General features: G+C 40.1%; 2 protein-coding genes across 19 annotated transcripts in view; both read left to right on the forward strand.

Annotated features, from left to right (window-relative positions):
• Window positions 1-10,443, forward strand: part of CEP97 (centrosomal protein 97) — a 46,441-nt gene extending 35,998 nt beyond the window's left edge. For all 5 annotated transcript variants that reach the window (XM_004036000.5, XM_063703986.1, XM_063703985.1 and 2 more), the window contains 2 exons: window positions 2,063-2,138; window positions 4,423-10,443. In XM_004036000.5, coding sequence (XP_004036048.1) covers window positions 2,063-2,138; window positions 4,423-5,127 — 781 coding nt within the window. In that variant the 3' untranslated portion in view covers window positions 5,128-10,443. The remainder of the gene's footprint in view (window positions 1-2,062; window positions 2,139-4,422) is intronic.
• An 8,621-nt stretch (window positions 10,444-19,064) lies between these two features.
• NXPE3 (neurexophilin and PC-esterase domain family member 3) overlaps window positions 19,065-25,065 on the forward strand; it is a 42,887-nt gene continuing 36,886 nt past the window's right edge. The window contains exons 1-4 of one of the 14 annotated variants that reach the window (XM_055381873.2): window positions 19,065-19,221; window positions 19,631-19,796; window positions 22,006-22,186; window positions 22,559-22,676. The gene's annotated coding sequence lies outside the window, so the exon portion shown is untranslated. Of the gene's footprint in view, window positions 19,831-22,005; window positions 22,187-22,554; window positions 22,677-25,065 lie in introns of all 14 variants that reach the window. The other 13 variants (XM_055381868.2, XM_055381865.2, XM_055381870.2 and 10 more) reach the window with 13 other exon arrangements.

Raw genomic sequence — 25,065 nt, forward strand, 5'->3', positions numbered from 1 at the left:
CATGGTTAATTTGGTTCAGCCAGGAATGATTTTTTTTCCTAGGTAATATTGTAGAGAGAGCAGGGGAAGGGCAAGAGAGCTGAAGATATTTGAGAGGGAGTAATAATGATAGATCTTAGATTTTATATATTTTTTGAGATGGGGTCTTGCCCTCTTGCTGAGGCTGGAGTGTAGTGGCGTGATCATAGCTCACTGTAATCTTGAACTCCTGGGTTCAAGTGATTCTCCCACTTGAGGCTCCCAAGTAGCTGGGACTATAGGCATGCAGCACCATGCCCAGCTAATTAAAAAAATTTTTTTTAAAGAGATGAAGTCTATGTTGCCCATCTGGTCTTGAACTCCTGGCCTCAAGCAATCCTCCTGCCTCAGCCTCCTAAAGTTCTGGGATTACAGGTGTGAATTACCTTGCTGACTGGAATTTTATTTTTATTTTTTATCTAAAAAAATTTTTTTTTGAGATGGAGTCTTGCTCTTGTCACCCAGGCTGGAGTGCAATGGCGCGATCTCAGCTCATTGCAACCTCTGCCTCCCGGGTTCAGGTGATCCTCCTGCCTCAGCCTCCCGAGTAGCTGGGATTACAGGCACCCGCCACATGCCCAGCTAATTTTTTTTTTTTGCATTTTTAGTAAAGACAGGGTTTCACCATGTAGGCCAGGCTGGTCTCAAACTCCTGACCTCAGGTGATCCTCCTGCCTGGGCCTCCCAAAGTGCTGGGATTACAGGTGTGAGCCACTGTGCCCAGGCTGGCTGGAATTTTAAATGAGGTAAAAGGGAAGTGAAGGCAGTGGGGAAGGATCATTGGACTGGAGGTCTAGATTGTTGCAGTGGGATACAACAGCAAGTGAACTGGGAGGATAGGAAGTAGTGGTTGGTGTTGGGTGCTTAGAACCATTTCTGAAAGTAGTGTAGTCAAAATGATTTGGTCTAGGGTGAGACTATGAGAATGGGTGACTGACATGGGGTGGATTATTGTTAGAGCATCCATGTGAATGTTGAGGTCTCCAAAAATGATGACAGGTATGGGGCAAAGAGAAAGCCTGGTGCTGAGACTTCATTGAATGGGAGCAGATGGTGGGAGGTCAGTACTTGACAACGAATTTTGGGAAATTTAGCAGGATGGCAGGAGTTAAAGGAGGGAGATGAAGAATCATTTGAAAACAATAGTGAGAAGCAATCTTTCAACCCTGATGTGTGACAGGGAAAAATAGCTTCCACTTCAGAGGGCTATAGTGCTCTCAGAAGTGGGTCTGCTTTGGACAAGGAAAAGTTCAGAGAGAGATGGAGTATATAAGGGAGTTTGCTAATTATAATTCAGGAGTTCTAGATGGCACAGGAGAAAGGCTTGGGGGGCTAGAGAAAGTGGAGAATTGGGTCAGAGGTGTGGAACAAAATGGTCTTGACAGTTTGGGTGATAATGGATCACTAAAGGAGGAGCCTTAGGTTTGTGATAGGCCTAAGTATGGAGAGAACAGCAGTGAGCCCAGAGCTCAGACTTTGATGAATGAATGAGGAATAATGGATGGGAGGTCTCTTGTTAGCAAGGAGTAGGTCGGAGACCTGGGCAAACAGAATAGTGAAGTTTGATGGGATTAGTCTTTAGCAGAGGGTGTTTCAAGCTGGATCACGAGTACTTAAGTGTGACCCTTAATTGTTTTGGAGGCTTTGGATAGCCACTCCTTTTTTGCACTTTCTGTTCCTTTGGTTTGTTTGGCTGAGAAATTGAAGCCAGACAAAGAGCCATTTACCATTTTATTTTATTTCTTCTTACTGGAAATACTTTGTAGAACTAATACCTGTATTTCAGTCATATCTCCTTTGGCTTCTACTTTGAGTCACAGTTCAAAATTAAGGTTTATGATGTCACTTATAAAACTGTTCCATTTTGATTCTGAGGTTAAAAAAATAAAAATAAAATAAGGTTTTAATTTAGATATTCTAAAAGTGGGAAAAACAACTATTAGATTATTAATCTCTTTACAATGCATGTGTTTATGAGTTGTAACAGGAAGTCTGAGTCAAAGCACCCTTCCTTATGTCAATAATGTGTTTTGAATTATTGTAGATTACGAAAAGAAAGAGATGAAGAACGTATTAAAAAATTTGTACAAGAAGAAGCTTTCAGATTCCTTTGGAACCAGGTAAACTCCCTCCTGCTGATTTACCTCATATATGATCAAATACAAATTCTATATTCATTGAGATAATCATAGAGTACTCAGGTGTATTAAGCACTCTTGTTCAAGGTTAAGGGTATGGCTTGTGTTCTTCGCCACTAACTGTGAACTAGGACAGTGAATTTTCTTGCATTTTATTTAATCTGAAGAAAAATATTCTGACAATTTTGACAAGAAAAACAAAATAGTATAAAGCAGGAGGAAAGTGGCTTAACTGAAGGCTGTTAGAGCTTTCCAATAGATACAACAACCCCAATTTGAAATTTCCTGTAGCTATCGATCTGTCTTTTGGGAATATTTGAATGAATTGTGATTAAGATGGTATATGACTACAATATGCGTGTCCTAAAAAGTATTCATAACTGTATAGGAGAGTATTTGAATCCTATAATAGCATACTTTAGGGACAGTTTAGGCAGTTGGTTTTACTAGCATTGTATCACATCAAATACTTCTTGATGATAATTTCTTGAAAATATTTTAATAAAATTTTCATTTCTTCTTTTTTATAGAAGTGGGGTCTTGCCATATTGCCCAGGCCGGTCTCAAACTTCTGGACTCAAGCAGTCTTCCCTCCTTAGCCTCCCAAAGTGAGCCACATCACCTGGCCAAATTTGTTATAATAGGATTTGACCTATAAAATGAAAAAATAATTATTGATTTGTAAAGTTTTGTAGTTACCAACAATAGAGGAATGGTTAAATTATAGAATAATAATACTGTGGAATACCATGGAATAGTTAAAAAAATAAGGTAATAGTATTCACCAACATGGAAAGATCTCCAAAATAATACTGTTTAGTAAAAAAAAAAAACAGCACTAGCACATTACAGCCTTGAACTCCTCAAGTGATCCTTCTGCTGCAACCTCCCAAGCAGCTGGGACTACAGGCACACACCAGTGTGCTCAGCTTCCCTGTATATTTGAAAATACTACCTAGAAAAAAGTCTGGAAGGATATGCATCAAGTTGCTGTCAGTAATTACCTTGGAGGGGGGGTCAAAGGGAAACTAAAAACTGTACATACTGCTTTCTTGTTTGCAGTTTTTACAGTAAAATTTTGGAATTTTTGTTATACTTTAGAAATGTAGGGGTCATATTATCAAGAATTTGGTACGTTTTTAGGTATTTTAGAAAGTTGCATATACTATATTGTTAGCTAATACTTAAAAACTCTAATCTCTACCTGGGTATCTAAAATGAGACTTATTTTACAAGATCTACTTATATCAAGGGCTCTAACCTGTCTTATTGAATAGATCTCATTATATCTTGAATACATTATTGACCCCTTAGTCAGCTAGGCATGTACTGTTGCGCATTATTGACCCCTTAGTCAGCTAGACATGTACTGTTGTGCTTCTTGCTGTTTTTCTAGTAGAAGCAAGAGAATTGCTTTGGCCCATTCCCACTCCTGGTGAGGGCCTTTTGTTACCAGGGACATGTACCATTTGTGCCAGTCTGGTTTTAGGCTTGGGATGCTATGGAAAAGATAAAGGGAGTCAGCAGTTTCTAGCTCCAGTTCTGCCATTTGCCAGCTTCATGACTGCTGGAAAAAAGAGCTCAAAGGAAAATTGTAAAATAGACAGGTGGGGTGTGGTGGCTTGTGCCTGTAATCCCAGCACTTGGGAGGCCAAGGCAGAAGGATTGCTTGAGTCCAGGAGTTCAAGACCATCCTGGGCAACAAAGCAAGACCCCATCTCTACAAAAAAAATTTTAAAAATTAGCCAGATGGACGGACACGGTGGCTCACGCCTGTAATCCTAGCACTTTGGGAGGCCAAGGTGGGCGGATCACCTGACGTCAGGAGTTTGAGACCAGCCTGACCAACATGGGGAAACCCTGTCTCTACTAAAAATAGAAAATTAGCCAGGTGTGATGGTGGGCGCCTGTAATCCCAGCTACTTGGGAAGCTGAGGCAGGAGAATTGCTTGAACCTGGGAGGTGGAGGTTGCGGTAAGCCGAGATTGTGCCATTGCACTCCAGCCTGGGTAACAAGAGCGAAACTCCATCTCAAAAAAAAAAAAAAATTAGCCAGACATGGTGGTGGGCACCTGGAGTCCTAGCTAGTTAGGAGGCAGAGGTGGGGTGGGAGGATCACTTGAGCCCAGGAGGTTGATGCTGCAGTGAGCTGTGATTGTGCTGCTGCACTCCAGCCTGGGTGACAGAGCGAGACCCTGTCTCAAAAACAAACAAACAAAAACGACACTTTTTATTTTATAATACAACTGTATTCTCTGGTTTATAGGTAAGGTCTCTACAGGTTTGGCAACAGACAGTGGACCAGCGTCTAAGTTCCTGGCATACTGATGTTCCTCCTATATCAAGTACTCTTGTGCCATCGAAACATCCATTATTTACCCAAAGCCAGGAGTCCTCTTGTGATCAAAATGCTGATTGGTTTATTGCTTCTGATGTAGCTCCTCAAGAGAAATCATTACCAGAATTTCCAGACTCTGGTTTTCATTCCTCTCTAACAGAACAAGTTCATTCTTTGCAGCATTCTTTGGATTTTGAGAAAAGTTCCACAGAAGGCAGTGAAGGCTCCATAATGGGGAATTCCATTGACACAGTCAGATACGGCAAAGAATCAGATTTAGGGGATGTTAGTGAAGAACATGGTGAATGGAATAAGGAAAGCTCAAATAACGAGCAGGACAATAGTCTGCTTGAACAGTATTTAACTTCAGTTCAACAGCTGGAAGATGCTGATGAGAGGACCAATTTTGATATAGAGACAAGAGATAGTAAACTTCACATTGCTTGTTTCCCAGTACAGTTAGATGCATTGTCTGACGGTGCTTCTGTAGATGAGAGTCATGGCATATCTCCTCCTTTGCAAGGTGAAATTAGCCAGACACAAGAGAATTCTAAATTAAATGCAGAAGTTCAAGGGCAGCAGCCAGAATGTGATTCTACATTTCAGCTATTGCATGTTGGTGTTACTGTGTAGCATGTTGTGGTCTTTTGGGAGGCAGATATCCACTTAACTTTTCTTAAAAATACTTTCAGTTGCCTTTTCTTTTTTTTGGAGGGAAGTACTCCCTACCCCTAATTTTGTTACTATTTATATAGAATTTGTATTCATGTCTCATATTTTTCAGATTCTAGATATTGAGCTGGGTTTTCATTTTGATTTTGTTAGCTTTTTACTTAGCTGTAAGGTACCAAACTATTTATATTGAAAGCTATATGCACTTTATTTCTTTTTTTTTTTTTGAGACGGAGTCTGGCTCTGTCGCCCAGGCTGGAGTGCAGTGGCGCAATCTCAGCTCACTGCAAGCTCCGCCTCCCGGGTTCACGCCATTCTCCTGCCTCAGCCTCCCGAGTAGCTGGGACTACAGGCGCCCGCCACTACGCCCGGTTAATTTTTTGTATTTTTAGTAGAGACGGGGTTTCACCATGTTAGCCAGGATGGTCTCGATCTCCTGACCTCGTGATCCGCCCGCCTCGGCCTCCCAAAGTGCTGGGATTACAGGCGTGAGCCACCGCTCCCGGCCGCACTTTATTTCTTAACTGAATTGCATCAACAATGTTCCTGTTTCTTTCATGTACTCATTTACTTTCAAAAATAAGCTAGAATATATTAAAGAAAATAGAAAAAATTACCTTAAATATATAAATAAGAGAACTTTGGCCCTTCTGTGTCTGAGAAAATTAATTATATAGCAAGGAATGAAATTTGATAAAGCAAATATAAATGAGAAATATGAGGATTGTGAATTATTGAAATTTGCCAGTCTCCCTGGTGTAAAATGTTTTTTTAAAGCCTTTTTTCCTCCTTTCGGAGTCAAGGAAAGCCTTTCTATAAGCAAATTAAGGAAGAAAAGGTAGGATTATAAGATTTCCCAATGGGGATGATTAAATTGTCTCATGGAAAACTTCAGCTAATGTCATGCATCAGTTTTAACATATGAAGTAAAGTGTTCTATCCAGGATTAAAGTCAAGTTTACTTAGGCAACACAAGAGTATTTCACTTAGATATGAAGAAAGGAAACACTAGTCTCCATTCACTTGAAATACTCTCATGGCAAATATCCTTTCATTAAGTGCTTTTTCACCCTATAGATAAGCATTTTTGTGCCAACATGTTGTCAGAAATTAATGTATGTTCATCTCCTCTGTTCCTGGTTATTTTTACTTATGTATTTCAGCAGAAGGTCCATGGCCATTCACTTCAATTTTGACTTCTGTCCCATAGTGAAGAACATTTAAAGTAATACTAATGGTCGAATATGAATGACTTTTTGGGAACTACTTTTTGTCTAACCTGAAAAAGTGCCACATTTGGAAGACAATTTAATGATGGTGAAGAAATAATAAACCTCACTTTACTTGTTAAAAGGGATATATATATATACATATGTCTGCAACTTCAGGGAGAAATAAGATTGTGTTTGAATATTGTAGGTAGATGCATTTGTAATTAAGGATAATATCGTTTAACAACATGTATTTGGTTTCCCTCAACTTACAGACATACAGCTATTTAAAACTATGGCAATACTTAAGTGTCTCTAAATTTAGGTGCTAAATATCTATTATTCTGTTGTAGTCATTAGGTGCCCTTCTCTGAAGTTATGTAAAATAAAAGCATCTGATCCTTCAAGGATAAAGTTGAGGATCACATGGTACGTGGCATTTGTTGTTATTGTTTTTTAAAGAGATGGAGGTTGGCTCTGTTGGTGCAGTGCCATGATCATAGTTCACTATAACCTCGAACTCCTGGCTGAAGTGATCTCCCACTTCAGCCTCCCGAGTATCTGGGATTATAAGCAAGAGCCACTGCTCCCAGCTCATGGTATTTGTTGATAGTCATAACATTTTTCCTGTATGGTAAGATGTATTTTTCTCAGTTTATAAATACGTAGCACTCAGGTTGAGATGACTTGGATTTTATTCTTAGAAATCCAGAATCCCTCGAAAAGGAAATATTTTCTGTTTCTTATAAATAAAAGAGTAATCTTACTTTCAGAAGGATTTTCCTTAGTGAAACGTGTAACATTGAATGCATGTTAAATAAAAATGGAATTTCTAACTTTTTTTCAATAGTGCTAATTATCTTTTCTGAATGATTTTGAATGTCTTCTTAAATAGACCCTATTTTTCTATTTTACAGTTAAGTGCCTCACTTGCTGTCCATAGTTAGACAAAGAAAAACCAATTTGCACTGCACTAGTACCAAAATACTACTTTATACATTAGTTTTTCATAAAAGCTGCTGGAATGTCATGATTCAGTATTACCTAAATAGATTTCTGCTAAAATCCTCTCCCTTCTGTCTTTTTTAAGTTATGGAAAAACACAACTAAATTCATTTGATCATCAGCACTTGTTAGCAGGATTTCCTTTTTTACCTTTGCCTTGTTTCTTTAGCCCACAAATAGTACTCAGCATACTTTCATTAAAAATTTGGCACAATATGATAATTATTAATATTCTGTTCTTCGTCTGTGTTTTATTTAACTTTTACTAGTGTTTAGAAGTGCAAGAATATTAAATAGCTCCTTCCTTAACTGTACATATTATCTTGAATGTAGATAAAATGAAAATACTGTAAATTAGAATGTAGGAAAACTGGCATAGAGTTAATATATTTTAATGGGTTTACATTATACTTTAAAAGTAATTTATATAATTAAAATATTTGGTTTTAACTCTATGGGCTATTCTTTGGTTGGCTGAAGAGGGAATGGGTCTAGTAAGGTTTGGAAAGTTAAGCTTTGAACATGGTCTTTGTGTTTTTTTCCTAACAAGGAAAGGTTTAGTTCAGCTGTGCTATTTTAGTACACATCAGTTCTCTTGATTTATGGAAGATTCAGTTTATCAATTAAGAATTTCTGCAGAAGCACAGAATCATACCATGTAAGAGTTGGAAGGAAGCTTAAGAGATTTCTGTTCGAATCTCTTTGTTTCAAAGGTGAAACTAAAGCACAGCATGTTAAATGACTTGTCTAAGTTATAGCTAGTTAGTAGTAAATAAACTGTGAAAACCTATATGCTACTGTAGTCCAAAATTTTATTATGTCCTCTTAATCTTTACATTTAGTGAGTCAGTAAGGAAATCTCTGCATATTTCTCATTCTCTTGGAAAGAGGAAAAAAACTTCTAAGAGAGCTACAACTCTATCACTCATGACAGAGTTGCTTGTAGAAAATAACTAATTCCTTCAGAACCCTGAGTGAATTTTTTCTAAGAAATGTGACTTGATTAAAATGGTTTCAAAAGAGCAATAGTGGAAATTAAAGTTTTAGAAAAGAGACCTGGTGTGGTGGTTGACAACTGTAATCCCAGTGCTTTGGGAGGCCGAGGCCAGAGGATCACTTGAGGCCAGGAGTTCAAGACCAGCCTGGACAACATAGCAAGACCCCCCTCTCTACAAAAAAAATTTTTCTCTGAAAAGAATAAGTACATTTTAGAGTCCATTTATTTGACGACAGGCAGTATGACAGGTTGCTGAGGTATATAAAATTTTCTAGAGAAATGCTGAGTTTGATGACATTTTATCTTCAGTTTTGTAGAACAGATGTTAAAATGTTAACTCTCCTGGTATGCAGAAAGCTGTAATCATGACAGTTGATAATATGCAATTTAGTTTGATTTTATAGGTTTAATTATAAAAGGCTCCACAATATGCATGTTTTAGGAAAATGTTCATTTATTTAGTCATATAATTGTTTGTATATATGTAAATAACTTTATTCTGGAATAATGTGGGTGCCATCTTGAGCGTGTGTTTTTATTTGTTTTGGATTATTTTTTGTATACAAACACCATAATACTGTATTTTCCTGTTATCTACTTAAGTCTAGTTCTACTTTTTCCCAATAATTTCAGGAAAATACAAGCTTGAGATATTATACTATCTCCCTTGGTATTTTTTGTGTGCAAAGTCTTAGAATTGGATTTATAACATTGATAATAAAAATATAAAACGTTTTTCCTCGGGAGTTAAGACGGTAAAAAGAAAAAAATAGAATGAATATGATCATTTCTCCATCATAAAGGAAAGAAGAGACTTCATTGTGTGTGTGTGTTTTTTTTTTTTTTTTCGAGATAGAGTTTCACTGTTGGCACCCAGGCTGGTCTCAGCTCACTGCAACCTCCACTTCCTGGGTACAAGCGATTCTCCTGCCTCAGCTTCCTGCGTAGCTGGGATTACAGGTGTGCAACCACAAGGCTCGGCTAATTTTTTTGTATTTTTAGTAGAGATGGGGTTTCACAATGTTGGCCAGGCTGGTCTCGAACTCCTGACCTCAAGTGATCCACCCACCTCGGCCTTGCAAAGTGCTGAGATTACAGGTGTGAGCCACTGTGCCCAGCCGAGACTTCATTGTTTAATGTATATTTTTATTTTTTCCAAACACCAGCTCGAATCAGAGTATATTTTTATTTTGCCACATACCTTTAAAAGGTATTTATTGTGTCATAATGTTTTAAATGTTAAATATATGATACCCTCATTCATGAAGTGAAGCAGAAAGGGTCTGTAAGGAACATTCTAAACATTTTTAATGATATTGCTTTTACTGATCAAGCTTGTTGTGCCATATTAAAATTAAAAGTCAAATAAACAAAGCAGTCCTCACAGCCTTGGAAAGAAATAGATAATTGTCTTCTTAAGATGAGGTGCTTTTTATCTGTGGATGAATGGAAATCACACTGAATTTTAATTCTTATTTATTTTAGTGGATAGCAGGAATCACTCTGTAGTAGTTTTGTTCATTTTCTTTTCTTTTTCTTTTCTTTTTTTTGAGAGGGTCTCGCTCTGTCACCAGGCTGGAGTGCAGTGGCGTGATCTCGGCTCACTGCAACCTCCGTCTCCTGGGTTCAAGTGATTCTCCTGCCTCATCCTCCCGAGTAGCCAGGACTACAGGCACACACCACCATGCCCAGCTAATTTTTATATTTTTAGTAGAGATGGGGTTTCACCATGTTGGCCAGGATGGTCTCAATCTCTTGACCTCGTGATCCACCCACTTTGGCCTCCCAAAGTGCTGGGATTACAGGCGTGAGCCACTACACCTGGCCTTGTTCATCTTCTAATTAAATATCTTTGGATGTTTTGTAATAATTTTAATGTTGACAATAAGAGTTTAAAAATAATTTGATTTTGGACTGTATTTAGATTTCTCTTTAATTTTGCTGTAGAAATAGTAAATGATTTAAAGTGGTTATGATGTGTTTTATGAAGGCTTACTATTTTATATTGTACTTATTTAATTTGTATTTGAGTCTCTTTAATTTTAAATAAAAGGTTTAAACATTTGAGTGCTTCATCTGTTTATTTTAGTGATTAGTAGTAATGATTGTTATTCACTGTGCTTGTAATTAATGGATAAAGTTCAGAATAAATTGCAAATAGAACCCTACTAAGCAATGTCCAGAGTATTCTCATTATATAAGTGAATTTACAATAAAACAGCTCTTGCCTTATGAAAATGGATATGAAGTGGAAGGAATGCTAATTCAGTTTTATTCAGTATAGATTTCATTACCTCTAGATACTCACTAGAATTCTCTAGACAGAGAAGAGCAGACATCCTTCAAAGAGCATAGATGACATTGTCCGGGGCTAGTGAAGATAGTGAGTGTTGGGGGGTAAGTTGAGTAGAAGCCCTCTCATTTGACACTATTGGAACCTGTAGTTGGTTAGTGAATAAAAAAAATTACAGCAGGGAGTCATAAAAGATTATATATATATGATATATATATGTATCTATGCATCATAAACTTTAAAATATTTTTATTGAAATATAATTGGCATAAAGTGGACATTTAAAGGCATAATTATTTATTTTTAATTTTTATTTCCTTTTTTAAAACTTTTAAGGCATATTTAAAGTTGCATATTTAAAGTGGACAATTTGGCTGGGCTTGATGGCTCATGCCTGTAATCCCAGCACTTTGGGAAGCCGAAGTGGGTGGATTACTTGAGGTCAAGAGTTTGAGACCAGCCTGGCCAACATGGCGAAACCCCATCTTTACTAAAAATACAAAAAGATTAGCCGGGCATTGGTGGTGGGTGCCTGTAATCCCAGCTACTTGGGAGGCTGAGGTAGGAGAATCGCTTGAACCCAGGAGGCGGAGGTTGCAGTGAACCAAGATTGCACCATTGTACTCCAGCCTGGGTGACAGAACGAGACTCCATCTCAAAAAAAGTACAAAAAAATAAAGCGGACAATTTGATAAATTTTGACACATTGTGCCCATAATACATCACAACAATCAAGATGGCAAACGTATCTATTCCAAGAGATTCCTCATTCCCTTCATGACACATCCTATTTTACCTGGTTTCTTTTACTTAGCATGATTATTTGAGATTCGTCTGATTGCTTTCTGAGTAGTATTTCATTGTATGTATTTGCCAAAATTTGTTTATCCATTAATCTGCTGATGGACATTTGGGTTATTGATACATTTTGGCTATTCGAACTGAAGCTGGTGTAAGCATTTGTGACTAAGTCTTTGTACGAACATGTGTTTTCATTTATTTTGGGTAACTACCTAAGAGTGGAATGATTGGATCTTACAGTAGGTATATGTCTTAACTTTTTAAGAAACTAACAAACCAGTTTTGTTTTCCAAAGTGGTGGTAGCATTTTGCATTCCCACTAGCAGTATATGATGGTTCTGGTTTTTCTACATCCTCACTAACATTTGGTATGGTCAGTCTTTTTAATTTTATCCATTCTAGTGGATACATAGTAGTATTTGGGTGTTTTTAATTTACATTTCCCTAATGACTAATGATGTTCAGCATCTTTTAATTTATTTGCTGTGTGTCTATCTTTGGTTAAGTGTCCCTAAATTTGAAGTATTCAAAAAATTTACCCATTTAAAAAAAATGGGGGCCAGGCACAGTGGGTCACACCTGTAATCCCAGCACTTTGGGAGGCTGAGGCAGGCGGATCACTTGAGGTCAGGAGTTCGAGACCAGCCTGGCCAACATCATGAAACCCCGTCTCTACTAAAAATACAAAAATTAGCTGGGTGTGGTGGTGCGCACCTGTAATCCCAGCTATTCTAGAGGCAGAGACAGGAGAATCATCTGAACCCGCGAGGTGGAAGTTGCAATGAGCCGAGATCACACCACTGTACTCCAGCCTGGGCAACAGAGTGAGACTCCGTGTGAAAAAAAAAAAAACAATTAAATTGGTTGTCTGTCTCCTTATTTTGAGTTGTAAGAATTATTTAGGCCAGGCACGGTGGCTCACGCCTATAATCCCAGCACTTTGGGAGGCCAAGGCGGGCATATCACGAGGTCAGGAGATCGAGACCATCCTGGCTAACACTGTGAAACCCCATCTCTACTAAAAATACAAAAAATTAGCCGGGTGTGGTGGCATGTGCCTGTAGTCCCAGCTACTTGGGAGGTTGAGGCAGGAGAATCGCTTGAACCCAGGAGGTGGAAGTTGCAGTGAACCGAGATCACGCCATGGCACTCCAACCTGGGTGACAGAGGACAGAGCAAGACTTGGTCTCAGAGAAAAAAAAAAAAAAAAAAAAGATTTATATAGTCTAGGCACAAGTCCTTGAACAAATATAAAATATTTTGTCTCAGTCTGTGGGTTGCCTTTTCATGTTCATGATCATGGTTTTTGAAGAGAAAAGGGTTAAGATTTTGATGAAGTCTAATATGTTGATTTTTAAATAGTTTGTGCTTTTGGTGTTGTGTTTAAGAAATCTTGCCATACCCAAGGCCACAAAGATATTCTAAGTTTTTTTTCTAGAGGTTTTGTAGTTCTGGCTCTTACACTGAAACCTATGATCCATTTCATGTTAAATTTTTATATGGTACGAGATAAAGTTTATGGTTTCTTTATTTTTTACATATGATTATCCAGGTATCCAGCACCATTTGTTGAAAAGGATTGTCCTCTCCCCGTTTAACTGCCTTGTCACCTTTGCAAAAATCAACTGGCCGTATACGTATGAATCCATTTCTGGATTGTCTTCTGTTCCAGTGATTTATTTGTTTATATTTCAATACTACACCGTCTTCATTACTATAGCTTTATACTAAGTCTTGAAATCAGGTAATGTTTGAGTCCTTTGTTTTTTTCTAATGTTCTTTTCTTTGAGTATAGATGCTCTGTAGTTCTGTGTCTAAATTTTACCTATAATGCACCATTTCCATTTTTAGTTTCTTTAAAATAGAGTAAGAATTTAAAAACATGTATAATCCATCAGAATGCAGAATACTTCTAGGTTTTTATAATTTCTCCATCTGATTTTTGACACATTTCTTGCCCATACCTAACTCAACTGCAGTTTTTTTACCTTTTTAAGCAATTCACTTTTGAGTCTTTCCGAAACACTCAACTTTGTTTTCCTTGAATATTTTTTGTTTTTACACTAGATTTCAAAGGTTCACATAATAAGTGCTTAGATTGCCAGGCGCGGTGGCTCACGCCTGTAATCCCAGCACTTTGGGAGGCCGAGGCGGGCGGATCACAAGGTCAGGAGATCGAGACCATCCTGGCTAACATGGTGAAACCCCGTCTGTACTAAAAATACAAAAAATTAGCCGGGCGTGGTTGAAGGCGCCTGTAGTCCCAGCTACTCGGGAGGCTGAGGCAGGAGAATGGCGTGAACCCGGGAGGCGGAGCTTGCAGTGAGCCAAGATCCCACCACTGCACTCCAGCCTGGGTGACAGAGGGAGACTCCGTCTCAAAAAAAAAAAAAAAAAAGTGCTTAGATTATATTATTATAATCACGTTATAACTGGAATAAACTGGTTTGGAAACAAATACGACTCAAATTGGTGGGAGCAGAAGTCCATATTCTGGAGAGGGAGTAGGATAGCAAAGCTTTTCTTGTATTGTTTCATCTATCTTTGAAGGAAAAGAAAACTTTTTGCCCCTCAAACAATTGAAGCTGATTCCCAGTTTGGTGATGAAGTGGATGTTGGTGCTTCATCAGATCTGAATTAGCAAGAGTATTGGTTCCCAAACTTTCTGGTAATCATAATCTGGGGAGTACATATTGTATGATCCTATTTATATGAAATTCTGGAAAAAGCAACACTATAGGGAGAGAAAATAGATAAGTGGTTGTTAGAGACTGAGGAACAGATTGACTAAAAAGGGCTTGCATGTGGGAATTTTTAGGGTGAAACTATTTTGTATGGTACTGTGATGGTGGATACGTTTGTCTACAAACTTGTCAAAATCCATAGAACAATACATCACAAAGTCTGAACTTTTTTCAAGTTTTGCCAAAAAATAAATCTCTATTGAGGATGTCAAGGGGATCTCAGAATGGAATGTGGACTATGACAAATGACACCAACTGTATTACAAATTTATGACATAACCTCACTGAGCTAGAGACAAAAAGAACTGTATAGGAACACTGTACTCTGGTTGGTAAATGTTTCTTACAGGGGTACAGGTTGTCTATTCTGTAACTGCATCTATACTAGGCTTAAACAAATAAGTAAATATAGATAATCATGGCCAGCTATCTCACTGTTAGAAAAAGAAATTACAAATATGCAAAGGAGAAATGCAGGAATGAACCCTGTGGTGCTGGATTGGAGTTGGAGATATCAATATGAACTCATGTCTACACAGGTAGTTATGGAAGTAAATATAGACATGTATGTCTATATAAATGTAAATGTATATATAAAGATACAGTGCATATGTTTATACATGGGTTAGTATACCCATGTACATTTTTAGCTCTGTACAGGCCTAGAAAGAATGATCCTTCAGTAGCAACAAGCATACATAGCACTCATGTCTTGGTCTCTACAATTCTTCAATAAAAGGGAACAAGGCTCTTTGGAGAAATGGTTGATTCCACGGGTGAGGCAAAGAAAAAAAAAGTGATCCCAGAACATCTTAAGTGCCAGAAAGTAAGGAAGTGATAAGCAAACAAATGATCAAGCATGTAAAAGAGATACATGAACCAACCTGAAAGAGGTCCCAATGGCAAAAGCTGAAATAATTTGAGCAGCAAAATAACAACAGATTATAAATCAAGGAATAAAATAAATATCCATGAGTGCACCCTGATGTAAATTATTGAATAAATAGCTGGAGAAGAAGGGGCAACTCTTTCATTTTTTTTTTCTAAGTTTTTAATCCTCTCAGAGAGGGTGCAGAAGGACAACTCTTAGAGAAGACTTCCAAATAATAAATGCAGAAAGAATGAAGGAAATAGGAAAATCACCATTCGAAAACCACTATAATAATTGCTACAATAGAAATCCACGATGAATACCTAAATTAGTGGGCAAAACTATAAGAAGAGATAGAATATTTGTGTAGCTTCAAAGTATCTTCCCTTAAATATATATTGATTATTATGGTGGTTTAAACATGTACCCAAAAGTTCATTGATACTCCTTCCTTCATAAGATAAAGCTTAATTTCCCTCTCCTGAGTGTGAGCTGGATTTAGTGACTTGCTACTAACGGATGGAGTATGGAAAAAGAAAATTAGCAACTCTATTGCGGAGAAACGTAGCATATAACACCTCAATCAAATGATCATGGTTAACATCACCAGTGATAAATCATGTCACATTTTCCTTAATCTGATGCAGTGAAGACATTTCATTCTGGTGTTCTTTCCCCGAGTCTAACCATGAGTAAACAAACACCAGGCAAATTCAAGTTGAGGGGTAGTCTACAAAATGCCTGATCAATATTCTTTTTTTTTTTTTTTTTGAGATGTAGTCTCACTCTTTCTCCTAGGCTGGAGTGCAGTGGCGCAATCTCGGCTCACTGCAACCTCCACCTCCCAGGTTCAAGCGATTCTCCTGCCTCAGCCTCCTGAGTAGCTGGGACTACAGGCGTGTGCTACTACGCCTCGCTAATTTTTGTATTTTTAGTAGATATGGGGTTTTGCCGTATTGGCCAGGCTGCTCTCAAACTCCTGACCTCATGATCCACCTGCCTTGGCCTCCCAAAGTACTCACACCTGTAATCCCAGCACTTTGGGAGGCTGAGGCAAGTGGATCACTTGGAAGGCCAGGAGTTTGAGACCAACGTGGCCAACATGGTAAAAAACCCTGTCTCTACTAAAAATTAAAAAAATTACCTGGGTGTGATGGTGCACGCCTGTAATTCTAGCTACTCTCAAGGCTGAGGCAGAAGAATCGCTTGAACCCGGGAGGTGGAGGTTGCAGTGAGCCGAGATTCTGCCACCTCACTCCAGACTGAGCGACAGAGTGAGACTCCATCTCAAAAAAAAAAAAAAAGCTACTGATGTTATTTTGATTATCAGTGGAATTTGATTTGAGGACTACTGAACTGCAGAAATCAAGAGTGGAGGAAAAAAAAATTGATCTCATTTTTCCCTAAACTATGCATGTGAGATTAGCCATCTTTAATTATAACTTTTTTTTTTTTTTTTTTGAGACAGTTTCGCTCTTGTTGCTCAGGCTGGAGTGCAATGGCGTGATCTCGGCTCACTGCAACCTCCGCCACCCGAGTTCAAGCGATTCTTCTGCCTCAGCCTCCCGAGTAGCTGGGATTACAGGCGCCTGCCACTATGCCCGGCTAATGTTTTTGTATTTTTAGTAGAGACGGGGTTTCACCATGTTGGCCAGGCTGGTCTCAACTCCTGACCTCAGGTGATCCACCTGCCTCAGCCTCCCAAAGTGTTGGGATTACAGGCATGAGCACCGCGCCTGGCCAATTATGACTTTTAAAAGGAAAATATGTCCATTAATTTGAGAGCATGGACCAACGCAGTAGTGACATCAACTACTTCACTCACTTTTAGTCTCTTACCCTTGGCAGCCTCCTCCAATTGTTCATGGTGTTTTGGAACAGAGTGGTTGGTACCTAATGTGACAGTGGTCACTTAATTTTCAGTAGGTAGATGGCCTTGGGGCCCAAATTTCAGTGACTTGTTCAAAGGGAGGAAGCAAAGGAACTGAATGAGGAACTGACTTGGGCTCAGGAGTATGCATGTAGCCCTCCGTGAAAACATCTGAATGAACACAGAGTCCACTGTGGTCAAGAAATATAAAAATACTTAATGTGCTTGTGCCTCAAGCTTCTGCCATCAGGGACAGGTTTATTTGCTTTTATTTGTCTACTCTTAAGATCTATGCTTTGTTTTGCTTAGAGAATCAAGTTTAGCATTAATAAACACTAGTGTGTAAGCCACATTTTCAGATGGGGCAGAAATGACCAGTTCCTTTTATTTCATATCATCATATAAACATTTTTTTATTTTTTGAGACAGGGCCTCACTCTGTCACCCAGGCTGGAGTGCAGTGGCTGCTCTTATTTGTGGTTATGACTGTAAAATATAGGTAAATATAGGTAAGATCACTCAAATGCCTCAGGGTTATGAGTGCTTGGGGGAGAATGGGGTCAATGAGGTCCAAAACCATGACCTAGAAGTCATCTTGTCCTAAGTATTTTACCACTTGTAAGACAGCCAAGCTGTACATGAGGCGGGGGATCCTACTGGGAGATAAAGCATAATCAGAGCAGAAGTCTAGTATATGAGGCTCTTCTTTGATAGCAGAAGGAATCTACCCTTTTATGTCCTCAAAAGGTCCCAGAGTGCTGTATTTCCTCGAGGAAGAAGGAGTATCAGATCATTACTACAATGGCTGAACTAGTTTACGGTCCCACCAACAGTGTAAACGTGTTCCTACTTCTCCGCATCCTCTCCATCACCTGTTGTTTCCTGACTTTTTAATGATCGCCATTCTAACTGGTGTGAGACGGTATCTCATTGTGGTTTTGATTTGCATTTCTCTGATGGCCAGTGATGATGAGCATTTTTTCATGTGTCTGTTGGCTGCATAAATGAACACTTGGACACAGGAAGGGGAACATCACACACCTGGGCATGTTGTGGGGTAGGGGGAGGGGGGAGGGATAGCATTAGGAGATATACTTAATGTAAATGACGACTTAATGGGTGCAGCATACCAATATGGCACATGTATACATATGTAACAAACCTGCACGTTGTGCACATGTACCCTAGAACTTAAAGTATATTTAAAAAAAAAAAAAAAAAGAAGATCATTACTACAGAAGAGATCTTCCACCCTGTGGCAGAACTTCCTTTTATCCCATTCACAGATCTGGTTGCCCACGAAGCAGGCCTGCCATGAAAACATCTGAATGAGCATGCAGAGTCCATTATGGTCAAGAAATGGAAAAATACTTAGTTGTCATGTACATTAATTATTTTTCTTAAACCTTGGGGTAATAGTCCGGGGGCAGGCCTGCTTTTGGGGCCTGTGTTAACCCCACTGTGCTCCAAGCACAGAGAAACACGGTGCAGCCCACAATCCCTTCTGGTTTCTTGAACAAGTGTCTTCTCAGGACTCCTCTCAGTTCCTGAATTTCACAAAACTGCTACCGACGTTTTACCAGTTAGAAAAATGTCCAAAATAGGATAACCCAGAATTGGGGATGGTGGAGGGTGAGGAAAGTATGCTTTGCCAAGAGACCGACATCATGTACAGTGAGAGTAAAAGGAACGGGCTGTTTTACTGGCGAATAGAAGTTGTTGACTAATGTCAAAGCAAGGAAAAGATTCAAGGATCCGCTATATCCGTGCTTATACTTGGCAAATCGCATTTCTCTGGTTCAGGGCACAATAAATTCCATCACTCCACAGGAAAGACTGCCCTACTAGAGTCAACTGCGGTTGTGGGCACTTTCGCTGACAAGCGAAAAGCCTTAAGGTAGGTGGATGCTCCCAGGAAACTCAGACGTCCGAAGTTCACGAGGAGTTGGGTCGTGAGAGGGGCCAGACCTCGATCCGCGGGGCGACAGCTGCAGTGTCGCGTCGCGAGCAGGAGCTTGGCGGCGTAGAGCGCCAGGGTGCCAACTTCGCTTCCAGGCCTGTGGGTTCCGCCCGGCGCGTGCTGCTGTCAGTTAACGCCCTCGGCCCGCCCCCGCCGAAGCTCCACCAATCGTAGCCGGGGGTCGGAGGTGAGGAGACGTCGCCGGGTGAGGAAGCGGGGGGCTAGCGGCCTGGCGCTGCGGCGACCGACCGGGGCGTCAGGATCCCTGGCCCCCGGAGAGCGAAGGGCGGGCGGGTGTCGGAGGTGAGTGCTGGATGTGGTCTGTGTGCGGACGTCGGGAGGGGCCGCTGCGGGCGGAGCGATCCATTGCCCGGCTCTGCCAGCGCGCTCCTGGACTGCGAAGCCCCTCCCTCCGCGCGCATCTGCTCCCGAGTCCCCAGCCCCGTGCTGATAGGTGCAGCCCCTGGAGTCGTGGCTATGGGCATAGGTGCCAGGGAGGGGAGGCCCGGGTCGAAGGCATAGGCAGAATTGGAGCCCTGAGTTGCCAAAGCGTCGCAGCTAAGAAGCCGGAGCCAAGGCTAGTACCGGCGGGGCGGGGCGGGGCGGGGCCGGGAGCGAGCATCTCCATCCTTAGTTTCCTCGACTTGCGGCAACGCCACAGCTCGGTACAGTTCGGACCTCCACGCCGCAGCGAAAGACTTCTGTCCTCCAGGCACCTTCACTAACCCGATGCGGAGCACTTGGCGACGCTTCCCTGCCCATCTCATATCTCTCGGCTCATCGCTGCTCTGGGCACCAGCTGCCTCTTGGCTGGCGCTGCTGTCACACGGTGGACTGTCTGGCCTTACTGAGCTGCCGTTTGGGGACATCAGATTCAGGTCGTATGGGGAGAAACGAGTGTAACTTTACAAGGTGTGATATGGAGACCCTGGCCTGTTGCCCATTTCTGCCTGATCAAAGGCCACTAGGGTGGTAATAAGAGGGGTTCCGAGGCAGGATTTATGCAGCATTTGTGCAAAATTGTAAATTTTCTTTGCTTTTCATTATTTACATTAAAGGGGGATTGTTGCCACATTTCCTAAAGATAAAGAATCACACTGCTCTGGTGGGCCTCCCCACTCCTCACTGTGGTTAGTTATCATTTGGAACATCAGGATATATTTGAAACTGGCAGGACTCCCAGACCCTGATAATTGTTTGGAGGCAGCAGCATACTATTTCTCCGTAGTGTTTGGGTTCTGCTTTTCTTTGAATTTGTTTAGTATTTTTTTTTCCATGGCTGTTATCCTCACAATCTCTTTGGGGCCAATAGAGTGCTGTTATTTGTTACTGAGAAAGGAAACGAAGGGATAAGTCACTGAAGTGGGGTTAGCCTTCCCCATTGCCTGGGAATTGGGTTGTCCTGACCCGACAATTTAAGTTACAATTCAAACATCATTTTGGAAAGGCCATCCTTTTACCAGCTGAAACGAATAACAGTCCCTGGCCACTCTATACTAGTGGTTCTCCCACTTGGCTGTATGTTGTAATCATCTAGGGACCTTTTTAAAAAAAGCTACTTCTTGGGCCTATTCCTACAGATTCTGATTTAATTGTTTGAGTGGGGCCCAGTTGTTTGTATTTTAAAAAGCTTCCACGATGATTATTAATGTTCATGCAGAGTTGAGGACCACAACCTATCAATGTGTTCAATATTTAAAAAATAGCACTTAATACAGTGTGACTTATATAACTGATTTTATTACTTCTCCACTTGCTATGTAACCTCCATGAATACATGGGGCCCTGCTTTGGAAGAAGGGCAAGGGAAGGTCCAGATGAGTCAGCACTTTGTGCATGTGAGGCTGCGGGACACGAAGGAGAAATGGAATCTGTGGAAACAAGTCCTGCAGACTACTGCCCCTGCTTCATCTTTTTTCAAGGATTGACCCTATTTGGTTAACCCATCATTGTTAGGGTCCTGGATGGGTCTCCAGTTCTTCATTCTGTAGATCCTGCCCTGTTTCAAGGTCTTACTCAGCATCCTATGAAATACAGCTACTCTTTGCAAAGTTTGAAATATATGCATTTAAGTGTAGATATTTTCCATGTAAATCTGTGCTTTTGTCTCTTACTATTGTTCTGAACTATATATTCTGAACTAAAGTTCCAGACACTTGCTGTGACTAGTACAGTTACATTTATTTGGCCAACAGGTCAGAGTAGTTAGGATAGGGACTGCCTCAGAAACTGGACAGTTTCTGTGCAGTTGTCCTATAATATATTATCTTTGTGGAATGGTTGCCTGAGAACATTAGCTCCCCAGAGGATAGGGTTGCTGTCTGATTTTCTTTGTTTAATATTGAACTCAGGAATTTCATTTGTGTTACTGACAATTGTAATTCCAAATGATGTAAGTGACTGCTTTGTAATTCTCTTGTGAGATGGGGGTAGGAACCCTAATGGCAGTCTGGGGTTGTTGTCACAGGCCATAAAGAAGTTAGATTGGCCACTGTGAGTCTTGGATATGGAAGTAGGCTTAATAAAAATTTGGCAGAACACTTCCAACAAATACTGGGTTCCACATGTAAGGCAGAGCATGCATTTAACTTCTTGCTTGTTCTTTGCACATATTATAAAAATAAAGCATGAGTAAGTGGTGGTCTGACATTTGAAAACAGGATCACTCAAGTTTAGATTCCTTGAATAATAACTTTTAGATCTGTACAGATACCCCTTTTTTCTGTAGGGGAAAACAAGATCATTGGATCATTGAACTAAATAATTATAATAGTTTTTAAGAAAAATAACATTTGGAGCTTTTATCTTTGGTTTATATTTTTTCCACTTATATTGCTGTTTATAAAGTTTTGACCTTCAGCCAGGGTCTGAGAGTGATTTGCCATGTTGAAGTTCATGTATTTAAATAGACTATTTAAATTACTGTTTTTTATTAGTAAGGAAAAGGAAACGTTCCTATGCCCACTCCTCCCACTATATCATGTATAACTCTCTGCCTGTAAAATTGTACTCTTAATTTCTAATGTTTTTCTTTACTTCATTTTCAGTATCTTTAACCTTTATATCATATGCATATTTTTGTTTCAGCAAGAAGAATTGTATAGAAATGTAAAAAACATTTATGTGTGCTTCAAATGTGGCATGAAAAAAATGAGGACCTCTGGTCAAAATTGCCTGAGTTCAGAATTTCATGCTGGAAGGAAAGTTAGACGTAACTTCTAATTTCTAGTTCCAGTAAGCATCTCTTCTTGGAAAATTTCCAAAAAAGGTAAATTACATTGAATTATATATTTTTATTTTTTTGGTTAATCTGAGGAACTTTTTTCTAGAATCATTCCCTGCCAACACTGTTGTTCTTACTTGATTTTAAGGCTCCTTGCAAATAGCTTTCCTGTTATAATGCGTAGGTTTTATGTTTATAGGAAAATACCAGAAACCTGTTACAGTTTTTTTTTTTACACTACAATTACCTCATGCCGTGAAATAGTTTTCTTCTTTTACTTAAAAATCTTTCAGTTTAAGTTGAATTGATTTCACAGATGTGATTTAATGCTTTGTTTCTGCTATGTCTCATCTTTAATTTTTACTTTTAGAAATTGGTTTTATTCTTTATTTTATTTCATTTTTTTTTTTGAGACAGAGTCCTGCTCTGTTGCCCAGGCTGGAGTACATTGGTGTGATCATGGTTCACTGCAGCCTCGACCTCCCAGGCTCAAGCAATTCTCCTACCTCAGCCTCCTGAGTAACTGGGACTATAGGTGCGTACTACCATGCCCAGCTAATTAAAAAAAATTTTTCTTTTTTTGTGGAGTTGGGGTCTCACTATCTTGCCTCAGCTAGTCTCGAACTCCTGGTCTTAAGCAAACCTCCTGTTTTGGCCTCCCAAAGTGTTGGGATTATTGGCGTGAGCCACCATGCCTGGCCCAGCTTTATTCTTTGTATTTGTGATTTTTATTTCCCAGTGAAAAATTAGGACATACAGATAAAGGAGAAAACAAAAACTGCCAAGAGGTGACAACTATTAAAATTTTAATATATATCTTTTCTTTTTTTTTGAGACGGAGTCTCGCTCTGTCACCCAGGCTGGAGTGCAGTGGCGTGATCTCTGCTCACTGCAAGCTCCGCCTCCCAGGTTCACGCTGTTCTCCTGCCTCAGCCTCCCGAGTAGCTGGGACTACAGGCACCCGCCACCACGCCCAGCTAATTTTTTGTATTTTTAGTAGAGACAGGGTTTCACCATGTTAGCCAGGATGGTCCCGATCTCCTGACCTTGTGATCCGCCTGCCTCGGCCTCCCAAAGTGCTGGGATTACAGGCGTGAGCCACTGCACCTGGCCTGGTATATATCTTTTCAAAGAGAGGTCTGTCTAGTGTGCCTCACGCAACATCTATTTAGGTGTACAAATGGGTCTCTCAAATGTCAGTGCTCTACTTACAGCACAGAGTCAGGTCTTTTCCTGGCACAATCCTCCTCAATTATTGTCAGTAGAAGCCTCTAGCTGGGAGGGACTTCTTGCATTGCTGCCTCTGGTCCTGTAGTTCTTTTGCTTTAGAGTCTCCTGCCCTTGCCTTCTTTCTGCATTACTGACAGCTGTGTGCTGCTGCTGCCTGGCTGAACCACACTGATGTCCTTTAAATGGGTAGTGTCCACACAATGCATGACCACACCTGCCTATGGTGCAACTAAATTCCTGTGGACTACCATCTTTGGTCTTTTCCCTCTCTGGCCATTGTAGAAACCTGATTTTTTTTTTATGGACAACTTTTTGAGAAGGATTTCAATGGCAGAACAGTTGGGACCCTGATGACAGAGTTATCCTCTATTTTGCAGCCAGTTTCTTCCAAGAAGTTATAGACAGTTTGAGGTGGATGAGTGTCTGGATATTGGAGAGAGGAGGTGTCAGGAAATGGAGAAGCACAGTCTTTCACATTTCCTGGCATCCCTGTGGAGGTGGCCAGGACTGGTGGATTTATTTCTCCTTAAGAAGGGACTGACATCTTGTCTAATATGAGTGTAAGCTTTTCAAGGGGAGTTTCTGGCACTTAGTACAGTGTGTGGTATAGCATAGGCCTCCATAATTATTTGTTGCATAGATTGTTAAATCGTTGTGTACCATGTAAAGAACTAAGTACCTTGAGCAAATCAGAAAAGTATAATGCAGTATCATTAAGTTGCTTTTCTCTGATATATGGTTTTTTAAAAAAATACAGTCATAATTGGTATAGTCTAGTTTGAGAGATAAGAAATACAAATAGAGGGAGCATGAGGGAGAAAAAAATACAAATAGAGATCAGCAGAGAAGTGAAAATAATAAGTGCTATGGGAACTCTGAGGATGGAGAGCTTGTTGGAATGGCTCACCCTTGTCTCCTTTGTGAAGCTGATTGGCATTGTCATTGTGGTTGGGACTGGTTCAGACAGGTGAGGCAGAGGAGTGAGAGAATGGGGGCTTGCCAGGTCCAACACAAAGTGGAGGGGAGAGTTGATGCAGCTGAGTTATTCTGAGATACTCTGCACCATGATTTTGTACCCTTTCTGCCTTTATTTCTGTGTCCTGCCCTTCATGGAAAGTCTCCCTGGGGATAGAATACTAGGACATTTTCTGTTTACCTGTATCAAAATGGCAAGTGGAAAGAGCATTTGAATTTGTTACGTGGGAGAACAGTTAGGCACTGCTGACTCTGAAGTCCTCTGCCTCTAGCAGGTGTGATGAAGGATTTTGGGATCCTGTTACCCATTTTTCAAGCTTGACTTTCCTCTCCCACATCTTCCAGGCAGGTGTGTGTCTTCCTGTGCCTTATTATGTAGCTGAGGGAGCATCAGGACCACATGTGTGGTGGGGAGAGCTGGAAACCTAAAGAGTGTGTCGCATCTCCTGCCATACCTCTGTATGAGAGGGGTAGCACTTCTTGTTTGCCAGAGAATGTCAGGATGCTTTGCACAGTATCCCAGAGCTCTTCATGAAAACAGTTTCCTCTTCATGTTCTTTAAGTGTAATTAATGTAGCAGTGTCACATAACTTAAAGGGAAGGGGAAGGGAAGTGATTTTATTGACTGAGGTCTCTGTAGAAATTTAGCAGTTACTTTTATTTCACAATTTCTGAGTTTGAAGACATACTTCCTTACTTTCTTAAAAGTTAAAACCTAA

Source organism: Gorilla gorilla, chromosome 2 (assembly GCF_029281585.2).
Source record: "Gorilla gorilla gorilla isolate KB3781 chromosome 2, NHGRI_mGorGor1-v2.1_pri, whole genome shotgun sequence".
Lineage (NCBI taxonomy): Eukaryota > Metazoa > Chordata > Mammalia > Primates > Hominidae > Gorilla > Gorilla gorilla.